This window comes from Neolamprologus multifasciatus, chromosome 11 (genome assembly GCF_963576455.1).
Source record: "Neolamprologus multifasciatus chromosome 11, fNeoMul1.2, whole genome shotgun sequence".
Taxonomy (NCBI): domain Eukaryota; kingdom Metazoa; phylum Chordata; class Actinopteri; order Cichliformes; family Cichlidae; genus Neolamprologus; species Neolamprologus multifasciatus.
Window position 1 is genome coordinate 32,188,990 of NC_140449.1, and position 19,006 is coordinate 32,207,995.

The window sequence follows — 19,006 nt, forward strand, 5'->3', positions numbered from 1 at the left end:
TAAACTCTTTATTTAAGTCAAAATCTACAAGTACAAAACTTTAGCAGTACTTTTAGGTACTTACAGTTAAAATATTGATAATGCAGAAAAATATGCATCATCTTATCATATTTGCTGATTCAACATAGCACTTTATTTTGCATCAAAAGACTAATTTAATTATTTTCTATATTGTTGGGTAGCTTTATTTATAATATTACATTTTTTATTGGATTTAAAAAAAATTGAATAATAATAAGTGGTAAAAACTTCAAAGAGTTTTTGTGTTTTAAGGTCATATAAAAATCCTGACCTGGATCCAGACTGTACCGGGTCTGGATTCCTTTGGCGCCCTCTCTGCGGGGAATGAGTTGCTTCATTGGATGTTATGAATCGAGGAGTTCATGATCTTTTGAGTGGGGGTGGATGATTTTGCCCTTTTCACTCTTTGACGACAGCATTCCAGTTCAGTCCACCGGCACCCACTAACCACCACGAATAATTATTTTTCTGTTGTGTCCTAATATTATTCATATTATTATTATTATTATTGATCAGATTTTCAAAGTTTGCCCGAGCTCTTCAAATGATGTAGGAAGCTGTGTGTGTGTGTGTGTGTGTGTGTGTGTGTAAGCACACCTGTGGGTAAAGCAGCCATCCTCCATCTTTCCTTTTTGTCTCTTCCTCCCTTTTCTTTCCCACTTTAGATGACTACCCTCATGAGTCAGCTACTGCCTGTTTTGGAGTTTCCTCAAGCTGCTTTCCCCCCCCCCCCCCCCCCCCCACATCCTAAAGTTGTAAACTCATTGCTCGCCACGGGTGTTTCGCTGCACTTGCAGAATCTAAAAATAAAGTTCACACCTGTAAAAGCTTGTAACTGATTTTGTTTGTCTGTCACAACAAAATGACGGTGCGGCCTTTCGCCTTCTTTCTTTTTTTTTCTCCAAGCTGCGTCACGAATGGTAAGCCACACAAAGTGACTCACAAACTGAATTACGTTAGTTTCCCCTTCCGTGCGTGCTCCGCAGCACAACCTTGTTCCTTGAACTGTGCTGTATTTATTGAAGTGGAATCTCCCAGCAAATTAATGTATTTGCTCTAAAACCTCGGCCTGTTTGCCTCCGCTCGCATGGGAATTTCTAGCGGGACACCCATACATAATACATGCGTTAAAAAATGGGAACATTACAGCAGCAAGATGACATCACCGTGGCCCGAGTCATCATAACCGAGGCGAATTGACGGTTACTGCCGTAATGGGTCCGTTTTCAGAGGTCTCAATTACTTAAAGGACTTTTTTTTGCTCTATAAAAATGTCCCTTCACATCTTCACATGTCAGTGATATCAACACAAAAGATTTCGCGTTCATCGCTCCTTTCGTATCACATGGCAACTCTTCATTCTCCTGCTTCTTTTATGCCACACACATATCTCCCCTGGCAGCTGATTATATGTTGTTTCTGCCTCCCCCAGGTGATAGTGAGCTGAGGTGCTGAGAATGATGGAACATCTCAGCGAGACGTGTTTGGGCAAGGAGAACTCAGAGCTGGTCAACAGCATGGCAGACGCCAAGGCCCCGCCGGCCAAGCTGCCCCGGCTGGAGCAGAACGGCAGCCCCCTGGGCCGGGCCAGGCTGGGAAGCACCGGGACCAAACTCGGAGGGGTCCCGTACAAACCCACCAGCCACCTGCTGAAGACCTGCCATAAGAAAGGTAAGAAAGACGGATCAAAAGGAATTTATTGAGAATAATTGTAAACATTTATAGTTCCTAATATCTCAGATTGGTGTTTTCTTTTTTGTTTTTTGGAGTGTTTATTGGCAAAATAATCAATTTGAAGACTTCCCTCTGGGTCCTGGGAAATTGTGTGGCGCTTTGTGCATTAATCACACATCAAGCACATATCCCAAATATGTGCGTCTAAAATTAGAATAATTTCTGCTTTTATTTCTTTTATATGACAGAAAAGTGAATATTTTAGGGGGTTTAAGTGTTGGTAGGAAAAACAAACGATCTGAAAATGTTTTCACTGCTTTTTTCTTTTAAGAAAAAAACTTTTTGTTATTTTACAGACAAAATTATTTAAAATTCAAAATAACCATTTACTTTCAAGCCTTATTTTTTGACATCTCATATAGTTGTCCTTTATACACAACAAGATAATCTTGAAGGTGTTAAATGTTAGTCGTAGTAAAGTATACGCAGCTCTGCGTGTATTTGTAATGACTGAGAGGAAACATAACCAATGTAAAAAGAGGAAAGTAATTTAAATGCAGTTTAAATAGGCCCCCTCCCACACACACACACACACACACAGCACCTTCCACCCACCACCACCCCTGCATGCTCTCCAAAACTCTTAAACCTTTTTACAATGCTTCTTTAGTCATCTCAGCACACACACACACACACACACACACACACACTCCCACTTATTTGCCCAGACAATAGCTAATAGAAGAGCACTGTGAGAATTATTCCTGTGCCGTGCTGCATAGCGCTGTGTCACTGCTGCTCTCTCCAACCCTGGCACTCCTGCTCTGACATTTGTTTATTAAGGGAAAGTTTCAGTCCTTTAAGAGCCATTGCTGCTTAAAGGGAGCCTTTACTTTGAGATTATGACATAGCTTTTTAATATAACCAGTGTCATCTTGTGAAAAACACGCCGGGCAAAGCCATCCAATATGTGAACCTTCATTTTATGATTATGTTTCTTTCTTTTTTTTTTGAGTTTGAAATCCTGCAGGTTTGGAGTTGTAATAGCACTTGGCTGCGAGGGCTCAAATGTTTGTTTGCTTGGCTGGTTTGGTTTTCTTTGGCCGACAGGGACTAAGGAAGTCTTGGAATGTAGCTGCGCGAGTGTCCTCGGATGGACCATTTCTCTTATTCGCTGCTTTTTATCTACGTGTTGCACACCAGCTGAGAGAGCCTAATTTCTCACCTTCATCATCTCTGCTTCTCTTGGCCTCCTACAACGTTTGCTCCTCCAAGCATCCTCTTTGCCCTCCCCTCCTCTTCCTTTTCCTCTCATCCTTTATTTTTTTTGGTCAAATTTTAGAAAAGAGCGAGAGGCGGCCGGTCAGCCACGGAGGCTTCGCAGAGGGCCCATAGTGGGCATTGTGTCCGAGCCCGAAACACTATTTACCGCAGCCCTCTCTGGGCTCCCTGGAAACAAAGCCAGTATTGATCCCCCAAATGAACCTGCACAGCAGTCTTTATTGTTAGATCTTTATCTATTAAAATCAGGGGAGGAGAAAAGCAGCTCTTTCAGCACATTCTTTTGCATCTGTTGGCTTATTGATTGTTTCGCCAGAGCTGTGTGCATCTTCTGGAATGCTTGGGATTAGAAAATATGGCAATGTTTATCATTTCTATCTGCACTTACAGCGTATGTAAAGAAACATTCCCAGGTGGCAGCAGGTAGAGCAGAGACCTACTGTAAAAAGTGGGGGAAAAAGGCAACATTTACGTTTATTTAAGTACAGTAAGCGAATAATTACCTCCAATCAGTCCTTTGACATAATTTTAGACTTTCTGTTTTTATTCAGACTAAAACTTCAAAAGGCCAAGCCGCCCCTGTGCCCTCAAAGTCTAAATATCACGCCTGTTATTTTAGCCAAAATGGCATATTGGATGATATTTGCACAGTTGGTCCCTTGAACATTTGACAGTCTTTGGACAAGGATTGTTCATTGCACCTAACAGCAGAGCCACTGTTGACACAGACTCGTAAACCTCAGGGTGCAGAGGTGGCTCGGGATTTGAAGCGCTGCATCATGGGAAGATGATTTCGGGTTGGCTGTCAGAGGGGAAAAAGGCTAATGTGATCCCAGCACCTTGACAGTGAATAAACTGTGCATTGTGCCAAAAAGAGAGACGAGACTTTCTGTTTTTTGCGGCATGTTTGTTCACACGCGCTTAAGGTTATCATTCTGTCTAATATACAGTATATTTTTGCTTGTCACAAGCAATGCCAATAAGCGCAGGCCATAGTGCAACACCTCTGCAATATTATGTCATCATCTTAAAGCTTTAGGCAACACGAAGGAATGCTACAACATTTAAAATGAATCTGAAAATGGGAATTTGGAGCAAAAAGCATCAGGGGGGAGATGATGGAAATGGAGAAACGAGAAAGAAAAAAGAGGGTAATTTCTTAAAAGACGAAGCAAATTCTGTGACTAAAATTATGCACCCAAGTAATATTTGATCCCTCAAGCTGATCATGGAGTTTGGCAATGGGACAACGAGGTGAAGGTGTCCTATAAAAGATGAAATATGCCTTTGTGGTCCAAACTTGTGTTCGGAGCTTGAACCTGGATGTTCACTTCTAATCCCTCGACAGCCAACCTCAGTGTAACTTAATCATCTGCACTAAATTTTAATCCCATTCCTCTGCAAACAGAGGAGCGAAGGTCAGAGTTTTGCAGGTGAAGAAATGGCTTGTGTCTCTTTGTCTGCAGGCAACATGCTGCCTGTGTTCTGTGTGGTCGAGCACTACGAGAATCCCATGGATTTTGACAGCAAGGAGGAGCACGCTGAATTCGTCCTGGTGCGCAAGGACATGCTCTTCAACCAGCTCATCGAGATGGCCCTGCTGTCACTGGGCTACTCCCACAGCTCAGCAGCCCAGGCCAAAGGTGAGCGCTCACCCACTCTCATCATTGTCATCTCTTCTCTGATCTGACGCTCTTCTTTTATGCTTATCAGCGTCTTTTCTGACATGCTGGTGCTTGTGCACACACACACATACACTCTGCGACCATAATAGCCTACCGCCAGCAGATCTGAAGCCACAGTAACACAACCTGACACTGATCCCAGAAAGTCTCTCAGGGGTCATACGCTACATATTCCCACACAGAGGTATCCTCGCACTCTCACGGAGGCTAGCTGCACAGTAAAATGTTTACATGCACATTCGCTCGAGCGCTCGTATTGTATATATTTATATACATATACCCTCGGTGACAGTGGGTGGGAGGGGCAGGTGGAGGAAAGGGTCTGCTAATTGCACTTGAGCACACGTAGGCTGAGTGCGGCTGTTTCAAGGTGCCTCGACGCATGCTCTTTTATTATAGGCTGCCCATCACGCTGCACATACTAGGCCACCTTTCTCATGAGCAGTCTTCCATCTCTCTTTCTGCTGTGCGGGCTGCCACTGTTTTAAAAGCACTCTCAGGAAAAATTCCTGCGTGGTTGTTGCGATTTCAGTGAAAATTAAGGAAATAAAGAGCATTTATGGCACCGGAATGCTTCTGGGGGTATCTACGCGTGGCTTCGTTGCTACCGTGCATGTTTACGGCTTTAAAACGAACAGTGAAAGCGAGCTTCGTGATGATTTATTCGCTTCTGTGTCCATTGTTGTGCTTTTGTTTCCAAATCTGTGATTTTTTGTCATGCGTTTCCACATTTTTGCCCATATTTACGTGTGCCTGCATGTGTTTTGCATCATCCAGGTATGATTCAGGTGGGGAAGTGGAACCCCGTCCCACTGTCATATGTGACAGATGCACCAGACGCCACAGTGGCAGACATGCTGCAGGACGTCTACCACGTGGTCACACTTAAGATCCAGCTGCACAGGTAAGCAACCAATCCACAAGTTTGGGCACATGTTTACTGGAATATTTACAGTTGCACCAGCCCAGAATGTGTGCACATGTTCATACATATTCTTACCTGAGCGCTAACCACAAAACTGTGTTTGAAGAGAACAGTTAGTCATGATCACATTAGCATTTCCCCTTCTGATCTGTTGCGCTGTTTATCCATCTAGATCATTTCGATGTGAGTTTCAGCGTTTTGAAGATATATTGGTTGTAGAAATGTCTTCTTCTCATCGGTATAATGGAAATAAATGACAGATATCTTGTGGTGCAAAAGTGCCAAGAGAATACATAATTAAACAAAACTCATAAAAAAATATGGATTTCCAGAAACCATAACCTGGTTGCTCAAAACAGTCCACCAACCTAGCTGTGAGTAGTTTCGTGTAGGAACTATTTTCTTTTTGCTGTCTACATCCGCCACGCAAAAGATTGGTGCAGCTAGCAAACAGTACAACTCAGGCAAAGGAGCTAGCATCAGTGTTTATCACACTGTTTATTGTTTTTGTCACTAGCATAAGCCTCTTGAGAGTGACACAGTGAACGGCTGTAGTTAAAAGTGTTTGGGGGGTTTTCTGGAAAGAGAGATGGTCAACTTTTCAAATGTGTCACAAGTCCTTCAAGTAAGCAACTTGGCAGCCATCTTGAAACACATGCAGGCACTTACTTGGGTGGTTATTTTGAAGCGTTTTTGTAAATAAGCGTGATTTTCAAGACTTGTTTAAAATCTAAAAACTTTTTTCTTGACTTTGTCCTAAATTAAGGCTTTTAAAAAGCTTTGTTTTTACCTTAAAAGCTCTACTGCTACTAGCTTCTTTGCTATTGTGTGAATTGACCATGATTCAAACGGGACATCAGCTGACATCTCCCAAACTGGACAGTTCACACCAAGATCAGTTAGATAAATACCACAGCAGGCCAAATTAAAAATACATAAATTAGACTCTCTCTTGAAAGTGTGTAATCTCAATCTCAATCTCTCAATCTCTGCTTGTAGCAATAACACATATAGCATGCGCCAGTTTACGTGTTTAATACCGAGAATAACATTATTACTCAGACTGGCCGTTCCCAGGAAGTGGGAAAAACCCATTCATAAACCAAAAATAAAACCACTGATTAATTGATCAGAACACAGATTCCGGAGAATTCGAGCTCTTGCTAACAATCTAGCTTATCCACAGCTGAGAAGTGATTCTATGAAATTAACCGCTGAGTGATTTTTAACATTTTGCAGTGGAAACGTGAAATACGATAAGTAAATAACCGTTTTTAAACCAAGCTCTGCTTCAGCTCCAAAAAACCCCCAAATAAACGAATGTGGTCGGTGACTGCGTGGCTAAAAATGACTCACCTGAAATAGTTCCATAAATAAACCTGGCTGCAGCGGATATTTTAGGCAAAATATATTTCTTTTGAGTCTAACGTTGTGAATGATGAAGATGAAACCTTTACTATACTGAAGACGGCTAGCTTTCCTGTCATTGCTCACCATATTGTATGCTAAATTATTCTCTGTAGGTGTGAGGCTTTGTCATATTTATACACACGGCAAGAGCATACAAGCATTTATAGACATGGACACAAACAGCTTCATATGCACTCATGGACACACACACACACGCATGCGTGCGCACAAACAGCCGACTGGCTCTGGTGTGGAGGCTTGTGCCAGCTGCACGCTAACCCAGTGTTCTGCAACCCTCTGGAGAGCTGTTTCTACTCTTTTTCTACCTCGCTCTGCCTCTTCCTTTTCTCTTCCCTCTCCTTCTGTTTCCCCCGCCACCAACACCATCACCACCCACCTCCACCAATGAAGCACTCACACACACACGCACACACAGGCACGGCGACTGATGTGAACACGTCCACCAGCCAGACTACAGAAGGTTGTGTTTATTTCCGGCTTGCTAGCCCCTGAATGCATGGATAGCTGTCTTTCTCCGCTGCCCCTCTCTCTCTGCCTGTCTCTCTCTCTCTCCCACTCTCCCCCCTCTCGTTCACTTCCGTCTCCCCAGAGGCTTTCTAGCTGCTGGAGCAGTTTAAGGTGTTCTGGAAAATCCATTGTTTGTGTGTTAGAGTGTGCATGTGTATGTTTTCTTAGTAGCAGATGTGGTGTGCATCCCTTTTCTGTTCTCCTCGCTCATAACATTTCCAACACACCGGCTGACAGATTTATGGACAGGCACACGCACACACAGCATCTCATGCACCCTCATCGCTCTCTTATTCGCATCTCGAGCCAGGTTTAACGTAAAGTAATTCAGCGGTAAGTGTAATGCGAAACACACACAAAGTCACGGGAGCCCAGTTGAGTTATTCTCTGCTTCCGCCCACCACGTAAATATATTTTACGTTTTCAAAACCCCAGAATTCAGTCGGTGTCTCTGCGGCTCGCGATTGCAGCACAGACAGTCTGTTTGATATACAGCTTCATTTCGATTACGCCGTATATACGCAATTGTCAATATTGTTATTGGTTTGTATTTGTTTTTCCCCCTTTTTCTTACCCACGCCGCCAAACTCTTAAAGCCCCCCCGCCCCGACTGCAGCAGAAATCTCGCCAGTAACACCTTAAATTGTTTCGCCGAGCACAACAAGCCAGGAAGGTAGAAGTAACACGAAATAATAGTCGCCACATGCAGCTGATGTATAATTCATGCATCAATCCAGCAGATGTGTTGTATAAAGTAATTAACTAATCAGAACAATCAGGAGAGAGAGAAAAAGAGAGAGAGAGGGAGAATATGAAAGAGGGGGAGAGATCGAGGCAGGCAGATACAGAGAGAGAGAGACAGAGCAATCTCCAGATGCATCTGCTTGATGCGCCAAATGAAATCTGTCTGTCTTGGAGGGGCGCTTGCAGCAGGAAAAACGAGCAGGGACCCGTGTGCGTTCAGCTCGCTCTCTCTCCGGTTTCCTCTCTGTCTTTGCTGCTCTGCCTATCTGATGCAAGCCAGCCAATTTCTCCACGTATGCATGTGTGTGTTCCTCAACCGGGGTCAGGCGAAATGCTGCAAACTGTGTTTGACACCTTTGTTTTTGGGGAGAGCGATTTGCTTCCAGAATTTTCAGCTCAGCACTTGATTAGCGGGGAAATGATCAGTCGAGTTGACTGACAGAAAATTAATCAGGAGTAATGATGAAAAAGGTTCAAGCGTCTTCTCCTGGCTGAGGATTTGGTGCGTTTCTCTTGTTTTTAGAAAATAGAACACAACAATTTTAACATGCGATTCGAGACATTTTTGTTATGTTTTCTGACAAATCGAATAGCAAAAGCATTGAAATGATGCTACAATAAAATATCCACTGGCTGCAGGTGATAATGTCCACAAGTTTTTCAGATATTAGGCAGACGTTTAAGAGTAGACTGAAGAAAACAACTAACTCGGCTCTTAAATTTTTCATGCTTTTATGTTGTACACGCTGGATACTGTGCATTTTCACTGGGGTAGCATTGTATACTCACTAGATATGTCATTTACAAGATTTCACCATAATTATCTGCGTTTTATATTAGTACACAATAGTAATTTCTTCTAATGAAAATTTCACACAAAACAATGCCAACACGTTCAGTGTGTGGTTTTATTTTTCAGAGTAGGAAAAAAGCTTCGACTCTTAGCTAGCCAGCATTAACATCACGACACCTGCTGACCCTTTCCAAAAGCTGCAGATTGTTTGGTTTCCCGTCCGTCTGGCAACCTCTAAGAGTAAGATGTGGACGGCGCTTCACACCCAGCTTTTTGACCGTTACACTTGAAATATCAAATGTAAATGTGAAAATATGTGATTTAAGATGCAGCGAGATTTTTAAGGTCTTGAAGTTGCACAAAAATACCTCCATAGTTCAATGTGTAATCCACATGTGTAACGTCTAAACTCAGTTGCAAGATTGTGAATTTTAGCATTTCATTGAAGATCCCATCAAAGCTGCTGCCTTCCTGTCTCAGTCTCCATCTGAATTTGTTTTCATGCTCTACTCTTTCCCCCCTTCTCCTTTCTATCCCTGTCTGTCCTTTCCTCACACTCATCCCTTTCTTCTTCTCCCCATCCTTATCCTCCCTGTCACCCCTCCACCCCAAACCCCTGTGTGTCTCCTCTCTCTTCACAGTTGTCCTAAGCTGGAGGACCTGCCGCCCGAGCAATGGAGCCACTCTACAGTAAGAAACGCCCTCAAGGAGTTACTCAAAGACATGAATCAGAGCTCTCTGGCTAAAGAATGTCCTTTATCACAGGTGCTGAAGACCAAACTGCTTATTCCAAAAACAAAAAAATAGACAAAAAACAAAACAAAAAGCCCAACCCTACACCCTTCTATCATACCGCACAACTAAACAAACACCACTGTGTCCATCACCTCCGTGTTTTATCTTTAACTTATCAAATGCCGTGAGTTTGATCACAAAAGAGAATCAGCATAGAAAATCCAAATCAATAGCTATTGTCATTTGTTTGCCTCTTGATATTTTTTTTTTGTTTGTTTCTTTTGCCACCCACGACACACACACACACACACACACACACACACAGGCTCGTATGCACCAGCAGCCAAAAAGCAGAGGTGTTGTTGAACGTATGGTTACTGTGAGATAAACACTGGCCCGAGTCCAGAACGATCTGGATGCTTTTTGTTCTTTTCTCATTTGATTCACTCTCAACATTTCAGGCTGGAGGTATGTTTAGGTTTTATATTCTGTCTCTTTCTTTTCCTCTTTTTTTTTCCGTCGGCTGGGAGGTTGGATAGAAAGCACCAGTGCAGATATTGTATTAACAGGCGGTGTAGTCAGTATATCACAGAGGCAGCTCTGGAGTGAATGGAATGAAATGGCAGTATATCTCTCACAGGGGCCAATAATGTGCGTGTGTGAGGGAGTTACAGCGCAACGAGATATGTGTGCACCTGTGTGTGTTTGCTTGTATATCAACGTGCAGAGCGCATATGCGAAACTGCTATTTGCGTGTGTGTATTCGCATCGGAGCGTGTGCGTAGGTGCCTAGTACGAAGCCAGCTCTCCTCCTAGGCCACCGTATGGTCACCTGGAGACCCTCATTTGCGCTGCGTGCGAGTGAGCTGCTGCTCTCGGCGTGTGTTCGTGCGCGCGTGTGTGTGTCTGTTTAGCCGGGCATGAGCAGTGCGCTGATGATGTAAAGAGTCCCTGGGTGGCGTTCAGGCGGAGCCCAGCCCGGTCTGGTAATCACCCTGTTTACGGTCCATATGTGAAGACGGCTCAGAAGAGAGCACACGCTAGCTCAGAGGATTTACCACACAAGCACACACACTCCTGCTCAGACACATTTTTTGCTATATTGACATACACACCAGTCTCAAATTAAACTGAAGATTGTTTTTGGTTTGCAGAGAGGACGAGCCGCAGACCTGAAATTATCTGATCTTGTTTTTTTCTTCGCGAATATCTCGTGTATTTCACGAGCCAGTCTGGATTTCAGCGGCAACGTTTAAATGGCAGCGTCCTTTGTAGATTTATGGCAGCTACAGTCGAAATGTAAGGCGGCGAGCTTAAAAAGAATAATCCAGTTTTGAAGTTTTCGTGTAACTTGGCAGCTTCGCCGCGTTGCTGCTCGATAATCTGATGATCTCCTCGCATGTATCTCTATCTGCCTCGCTGAAACATGGCTGCCGCGATGGTGTTTGACATCTGTTACTCTGTGGGGTTGCATGTGGCCAGTTACACCCGTGGAGCGGCAGTTTGCTCCTCCTAAACCCGATTGGTTTACGACCGCGGTCATCCGCACGTTGCTTCGATACACGGGCTCCCCGCCTCGCGAGCGGTGATGTCACCGCCTGTGTGCAGTCTCATGAGAAGGTGAGAAGCCAGGAAGCGTTTGGCCCACCCGCTGAGATTTCTGAGTTGACAGAAAAAAAAAAAAGGAGAGAGAAACGAGTGGGAGGAGAAAGGGGCGTTGCAGGAGGGAGCAGAAGATTGGCACCTTTTTAGGATTAGTGTTTCCTTGATATTCTTCTGCGTAATCCCAGACCGAAAAGAGAGGTTAACAGATGAGAGAATCGCAGCGAGCGAGTGAAAGAGAATTAGCCCACCTCTGAACAGGGCTCTGAAGAGAGACAGGGGTGGGGGGTAGAGGAGGAGGGGGAGCGGAGCGGCGAGGGGAGGGCGGCGGGGCGTTATTTTGTGAAATGCTTCTTTTGTCCGGGGCCTTGTCAAACATTTAGTTTCATTCTTTTGTAGCGGCGAGTCACGCTTTGTGTGTTCGGCCTACAAACGGCTCGAGGAAACTCAAGAGAATGCGGCGCTCGCTAATGCCCGTCGTCATTCTGCTACAGGAACTGTTCCTGACCCGTGCGAAATACGAAGCACGCTTCAGGATTCACAGTTCATAGCTGGGAGAGGCATCTGCGAAATGCAACTTCTCCCTCAATCAGGCCGATTTTGTTTTCTGAGGTTGCTACCAAGCTTAGCATCCCCCTTGCCCATATTCTCAGAAACTATGGCAACAAATGAGATTTCCCCCCCCCCACGCACCCACACCATCGCCACCACCTCACCCCACTCTTTCCCATTGCCACCACTACCTCTTCTTGCCCACCCCCTGTTCGCTCTCGCTGGGCGGCCCCTGATGCACCAGCTGCTGCGTCGTGTAGCAGCAAATAGTCATCAAAATGCCATCTTTTGCAGGCCTTCGCCACCTCGGCTGCCACAGGCATAACCTGGCTGCCAGTGCGTGTGCGTGTGTGTGCGTGTGTTAGAATGAAGGAAGGGGAGGGGTCATCCCAGTCGAGGTGGATACGTGCCATAATTGAGCTCTGTTAGATGTTGGCGAGAGACGAGGCGCAGTGTTGCAAATGGGATGCGCTTTTTTCCCCAGCTGATTCAAGACATCAGGCTAAGTTGGAATGCGTGTTGCTGTTTAATTGTGTATGTGCTCGTGTGAGTTTGTGTAACAGCACCGTGTGTGTTTGTCTGCAGGGGTTGTACTCTGTATATGTGTGTGTGTGTGTTTGCCAGTGTGTATATACCACACTCTAACACTAGCAGCTGGGTGCCTACAGTACCTGCCTGCTGCACTGCTATTTTCTTACACACACACACACACACACTCTTTCCTCGCTCTTCCTGTCTCCCATGTTGGGGAGTGGAATAGATGTTAGGGACCGATAGTAGCCCAGTGCCACTTCCTGGTCTTGCTGATAAGCTCTCTGTGCTGCAGATGGCTATCACTTAAAGGGTCCACACACATGCTCATGCACAGAGACACACCCGCAAACTCTCACACACACACACACACACACAAACGCAGTCATGCTACCTGTTGACAAGCCCTAGCACAGCCCTCCCGCTGGCACCGCAGTGGCAGCAGAGGCTCTGGTTATCTGCTTGATTTCACTTAGTGCGTATGCATGTGTGTGCGACAGAGCGGTGTGGGGAGAGGGAGAGAATAGGTGTGTGCGTGTTGTTTCGTTCTCGCATACACGCAGGGCCCCCTGTGAGAGGTAGAGTGATGTATTGAGGGAGAGGGCTGATTAATGAGGAGCGTTTATTAGAACATCTGTGTCAAAGATGGCGGAGAAAGAGGGAGCGAGAGAGATGGGGGAGAAAGACGGGAAGCGAGGGAGAAAGAAGCACGGCGTCTTTCGCAGGCCTCCTGTTTGTCGCCTGGAGCCGCCTAAGCCCAGATATACTGTAAATAAAAGATGCCAGGCTGGAGGAGAGGAGTTCATTATCCCCCTGACTTAACGGCGAATTCTTCTTACGTTAAATATGTGGTTTACAGACGGATCTTTGGGTGGGGACGACCAGAGGATTTTGAACTCGCAGCTACTATTTCCTATAAAAATGAGTCAGTTCATGCATAAAAGTGTGACCCGTTAAACCTAACCTGAACTCCGTCGGCGCTTCCGCTGAATGAAGGCTTTTCAATATATTGATAAAAGACTGCTTTGTTGTAGCGTACAAGTCCAAATGCAGACCTTTTCACCCTCCTGTTTTTCATCATGCCGGGATGATGCACCGCAGCATGGTTGGCACAAGAATTTGACTCGCCTCAGCTGCCTGACTTTGCCTTTACAGAAAAATAAAGAAAGAAATATTAATAATAAGCAGCTGAATGTTGAACTTGACTCCACCTGGTACCAGCAGGTACAGTAGTAATTGTGTGTGTGATAGTTGGTGTCTTTTCGATGTCTTCCTAAACATGTAATTGCTTCTTTTCCAACCTCGGCTGGGTTTTAATATTACTGAAGCAAGACTTGGCTAGCGCAGAGCTCTAGCTTTTATAACGTCTCCTGTGTGGTATTCTGTGTCTCAAACAGAGGAATGGAAAATATTCCTCATGTAGGAGGAAGCTGGTTAAAATCGAGCCTTACCTGCTGCTTTTCTTTAACAAAAGGAACCTGTGTCTGTCTTGTTTCTTTTGGGTGGCTCGTTCCTGCCATGTCTAAAGTTTTACTTAGCTTAGCCGCAGCGCTGCTGTATAAGGTGCGGCGCACGGCTTTAATCAGGAGGTCAGGAGGTCAGGAGTTCAGAGTTCGATCGACCTTTTCGATGGCACAGCTGTCACCCTTTAACCTCCTTTTGTGGTGGAAAGCTGGAGCCAGAGCACCAGAATCATCCCGTGGCTGTTCATTTCTGCTCCCACTGCCATGCTACTCTGCCAGAAGGTTCCCCCCCCACCATCCTCCAAGCGCATATATTATAGAAAATGATAAAGATGGCATACCTATAATTTGAAAACAGATGGTTTGGTTCTTTTGAATATTTATAACAATCAAAAACAATTTCTCCTGTGCCAACCTCGCTATTCACCCGGAGGCCGGCAAGGTGTTAAAACATTCATTTTAATGAAACTGGATGGGAAAGAGGAAAAAAAAACCAGCTCTTTTGTTTTTCCCAGGCGAAGGAGAGCGGTTGAAGTAAATGTTGAGAGGGCAAAGAGGCGACTGCATAGGGGGGAGACGGGAGCACGTACGCATCGGAGAACGACATGCTCGGTGCGGCCCCCAATCTGCTCCAAGTCGTTGTCTTTAACAGATTGTGTAAATAAAGAGCCGCGAAATAAAAGAGGTTTATCTGTTTACATCGCCGAGCTCCCCAGGTGCTGATATTCAATAAGCAGCTATCTTCTTTTCCTTTCAAAGGTAAATATCTCCACCGCATGCTCGTGGAGCGAGCAGATGTAGAGCTCAGGTGACCTTATAAGTGACCCAAAAAGTTCAGACAAACTCATCGGCATTTGATAAAAAAAATAAAAGTAATTGATTAATTAATAACGGATAAATCCCCTTCTTTGATTTAATTTAATTTGTTTTACCTGTAGAAGAAAACAATCTCAGATTTCTGCATGTCTGATACTTTTCAGTTAGCTTTTTTTCCCCCCTGGTGCTGGGTTTACTCGATCCCTATATTTTATTTGTTTTGACAAGCTACAGTGTTACTGCATGTTTCACAAGCTTTACTATTATGTCTGCATTTTCCACAATGAGAATCTAAAGTCTCTCTCTCGTTTTCTCTCCCTCTCCCTCAATCAATCTCTCTCTTTCAGAGTATGATTTCCTCCATTGTGAACAGCACTTACTATGCAAATGTGTCGGCGGCGAAGTGTCAGGAATTTGGGCGCTGGTATAAACATTTCAAGAAGACAAAAGATATGATGGGTAAGCAAAACGGAGGGGCGCAAAGTATGGCGCTCACACTTTTGTCTCTTTGCACACACATTCTCTCTCTCTCACACACACACACACACCAGTCACCATTGCAATATGTTCCCTAACCAACCGTCTCTTTGTCTTCCTGCTGTTGCATGAAGCAGAAATACATTTTTATTTTGTTGTCTAATAATTTAAGCTCACTGCAGGCACAGTGTTAACTTTGCTTTATCTATTATTGCTTTAACTAACACTAATGCAACACTAAAGTGACCCAAGATGTTTTGTTTTTTCGTTTGTGTGTGTGTGTGTGAACAAAAGGCAAGGATGCCTATCAGCCGGCCTCGTCTAAAATTCAATTAGATTTCCTTATCAAACTTCTACCAACACATGCTTTATATAATCTCAGAAAAATCCCCTTTGACCTGCCAGGAAATGAGGTTATATAATAGCAGTAGCACCCAAGCTGCAGATAGCACGGCGATATATTTTTATGTCTTTTGATTCAGCAGAACAGCGCTCTGTTGTGAGCTGGTTTAATGCTGAGATATTAGCTTTACCAATCTGTTGAACATTATCTTTTTTCTTTACCAGCGTGCTGCTGCTGCTCGCAGTGATGATAGACGCAGATATTATATCAAAATGTTTTCACAGCCTTCCATGCAAATAGTGTGTTGTGATCATATCTTATCTGATGTTTTTTTTTTCTTCCCCTCCATCAGTTAAAGTGGCAACATACACTGGGAACTTTATTTACTCGAGACCTGCTGTACTTTAGTACTCTCTCGCATACACCTACACGTTTTCTGTCACAGTTGTTTTCTTTTTGGTTTTATGTTCCTTAAAAGTGGAAGCGCTGCAGCTGCCAGTCTGGCCTCGGTTTTAAATGCTGATGTTTTAAATGTCATATTTCTGCTTAGCTGCAGTGGGAGAGACAAATTGTAGAAAGCCTTAACCCTGTCTTTCTTTCCTCACAACTCTGCAATGTATGCTGTGTGTGTGTGTCTGTGCGTGCGTGTGCGTGCCTCGCTATTTGACTATTCAGGCATGCGTCAACCCTCCCAGCTGGAGGGGTACCTGGGGACGTGTGTCCTCCGTGAGAGCCCGCGTGCCAATGCACTAGGTATGTTGCAACATGGGCGCACACACAAATACTCACACACGCACACTTTAGAGGACTTTGCTTTGTCATTAATTAATTGTGTGGAAACAGTATAGCATTACTTACATCCTTACAGCCTTTCTCCTTGTTTGTACCTGTTTCTTGTAATGAGATTATACAGATTAATACACAAAGATAAACACACAGTCACTTTTTGAGAAACTTTCCTTTATACTCAGAATGTGACCTTAACTGCCGTTAACGACCAGACTTTCCAAAAACTGAATCACAATTATAATCTTGATCCAAAAACCAAAAACAGTCATTTTAAAGTCACGATTAAAACAAAAAAAATCGCTCTGTTAACTTTAACTCACGTGAAAATCTCCATCTCGGTCACAACTAAACTTTACAATTTGAGAATCAATCTAAATGATTTATGCTTGTCTTTTTTAAAAAAAAGCAATAATTACTGCCCAGTTGTGTTTTTTCTTTGTATGAAACTCTCTGAGGACGTCGAATCCTGATAAGAAGCCAACCACAGATGTGTACGCACACAGAGAAGCAGCGATAGCATCTCAGGATGTACTCGTACACACTCCGATAAACTCACACGCGCGCACGCCATGTTAGCCAAACCTCAGGCGCAAAAACTTTGGCCCGTGAGCCTCAGGTGCCCACCACATGCCCGTGGCAAAACCTCCTGCCCCAGTCCAACCTCAGTATTTATGATGGGCTGTTGTATGTGGCCACAAATGGCAGCGAGAGAAAAAAACACTGGTGAACTGCCAAGCATGAAGGCTGCGAGAGAGAGAGGGGGGCGGGGGGCACAGCAAGCCTTTGTGTTTTGGAAGCAGTGTCTTATGTGACTCTGAATTCACTTCAGCACATCGCGTTCGGTGAGTAGCTTTAGGCTGAAGTCAAGGGGAACAAGTACCTGGTCACAGGTACTCTCTGTCAGCTGAAGTGGGTGCCAGCGAGTGAGCGCAGGGAAGGAAACATAGGAGCAGGAGTTGGGTCAGCGTCTCTCTCTCTTTCTCGTTCCCTCTTTCTCTCACTCTCCCTCACTCCCAGTCACAAACACACACTCCCTCCCTCCCTCAGCCCACATCCCATTCCCATTGTGTGTTTAATCCGGGGCTCTTTTGTGGCAGGATTCCACACGAGGACTCCCGCTTCTGTGGCAGCCTTTTTCTCCCAGGGCCTGCCATGCTCTTCTGTCACCCCTTCTCTTTTCAATTTGCATGGAAATGCCTCCATGTGCCTGCGTGTTTGTGTGTTGCGAGCGTGCCCCCCAGCAGTGTGCGCGAGCGAGCATATGCACACCACGCACATACACACATTCACATATGAGTGAAAAGGCACACCATACCATCAGAGCCAGGGAATGCCAGGGATTATGGAAAGAGATGTGATTATTACCAAGATTTTTATTTTTTGTCCTCCCTCCCCCCCCCCCCCCCCTACACATCATTTGTTTTCGACAAACACTCAATAGACCCGTCTTGGCCGGGTGTTTTGTGCTTGCTGACAGTTAAGAAACAGGCAGCTCAAACACACGATTATTGTGGTATTTTTGGAAAACATCCATGCACTTAATCTTTCATCTGCTGAAAAATTCCGCTTGTTGAAGACCCCCCCCCCCAAAACACCCCTTCTCTAACAGCAATTTATGCTTTTCACATTCTGATACGATGCTTTTCTGTGGGATGTGGAGGCCGCAGCACACTTCTGAGGTGTTAATGTTGCCATCCGTATGAATTCTTAAATACTGCCCCCTCACTCGCTCGGCATAGTACATGCAAAGAGCCTCAGCATATGTGAATTCCTTAAAGAGAGGCGGTAACCTGCAAACATTCAGCTGCTCCAAACGCTCGTTCACTTCGTTGTGGGTAGCACTTTAAATGTTAAATCATTGTTTTCATCCTCTAAGCACATAATTTAAACCTGTCTTAAAATATTCCCCAGCAGCCATTATGGACTTAAAGATTCCCAAAGCAAGAGATGCTGCAAAAATCTCCAAAATGCCATTAAATGACGGCACATGGACTTTTTTTTTTCTCACAGACAGAGTCAAAACCGTTTCAGTGTTTCAAACAGGGTTTCTCAGGTTGCTCGCTCTGTCCTCCGATGTACCCCTCCTTTCTCTCTTCGCCGTTCCAAACATTTTATATTTAAACCATCCTCCCCTAAATATGTCATATTGGCTAGCTTGTGTTCCTTATTTTAGAATTAAGGATGCAAAGGGAGAATCAGATTTAGCTGTATTGCTTCTGCCGCTGTGCATGCACATACACACAAACACGCACATATCATTTCTGTACCTACACACACACACAAGAATTTTTTTTTCACATGATGAGGCCACAGACATTCTGCACTTAATTTCGAAGGCATGGTTAGTGGAAGACACAGGTCAAACACAATGAGGCTCTTTTATCTGCGTTTCCATCTTTTTCTCTTTTTTCACCCGGTCATTGGCGGGGAGGAAGAGGCCAGCGGAGAGTTCTGGTTAGGGGGAAGATTCTAACCTCCCGTTGCTTTTCGTTGGTTTCTTAGATATGTGCGAGCTTCACAAATGAATTCCCTTCTCATATAATGTAAACAGGAATGTAAGCTGACAGGCTTCGATTGACTCGAGGCGAACGTTTGATCGGATGCAGGCCGGGTCTGTTTCATTTCTTCTGATTAGAG

The 19,006-nt window shown here is 44.5% G+C and overlaps 1 protein-coding gene across 4 annotated transcripts in view; it reads left to right on the top strand.

Moving 5' to 3' along the window:
* The window catches only part of satb1b (SATB homeobox 1b), a 57,712-nt gene that overhangs the window by 12,442 nt on the left and 26,264 nt on the right, over positions 1 to 19,006 (top strand). For 2 of the 4 annotated variants that reach the window (XM_085178281.1, XM_085178280.1), the window contains exons 2-7: positions 1,454 to 1,692; positions 4,443 to 4,619; positions 5,439 to 5,565; positions 9,703 to 9,826; positions 15,108 to 15,219; positions 16,256 to 16,333. In XM_085178281.1, coding sequence (XP_085034407.1) covers positions 1,479 to 1,692; positions 4,443 to 4,619; positions 5,439 to 5,565; positions 9,703 to 9,826; positions 15,108 to 15,219; positions 16,256 to 16,333 — 832 coding nt within the window. In that variant the 5' untranslated portion in view covers positions 1,454 to 1,478. The remainder of the gene's footprint in view (positions 1 to 1,453; positions 1,693 to 4,442; positions 4,620 to 5,438; positions 5,566 to 9,702; positions 9,827 to 15,107; positions 15,220 to 16,255; positions 16,334 to 19,006) is intronic. The other 2 variants (XM_085178282.1, XM_085178283.1) reach the window with 2 other exon arrangements.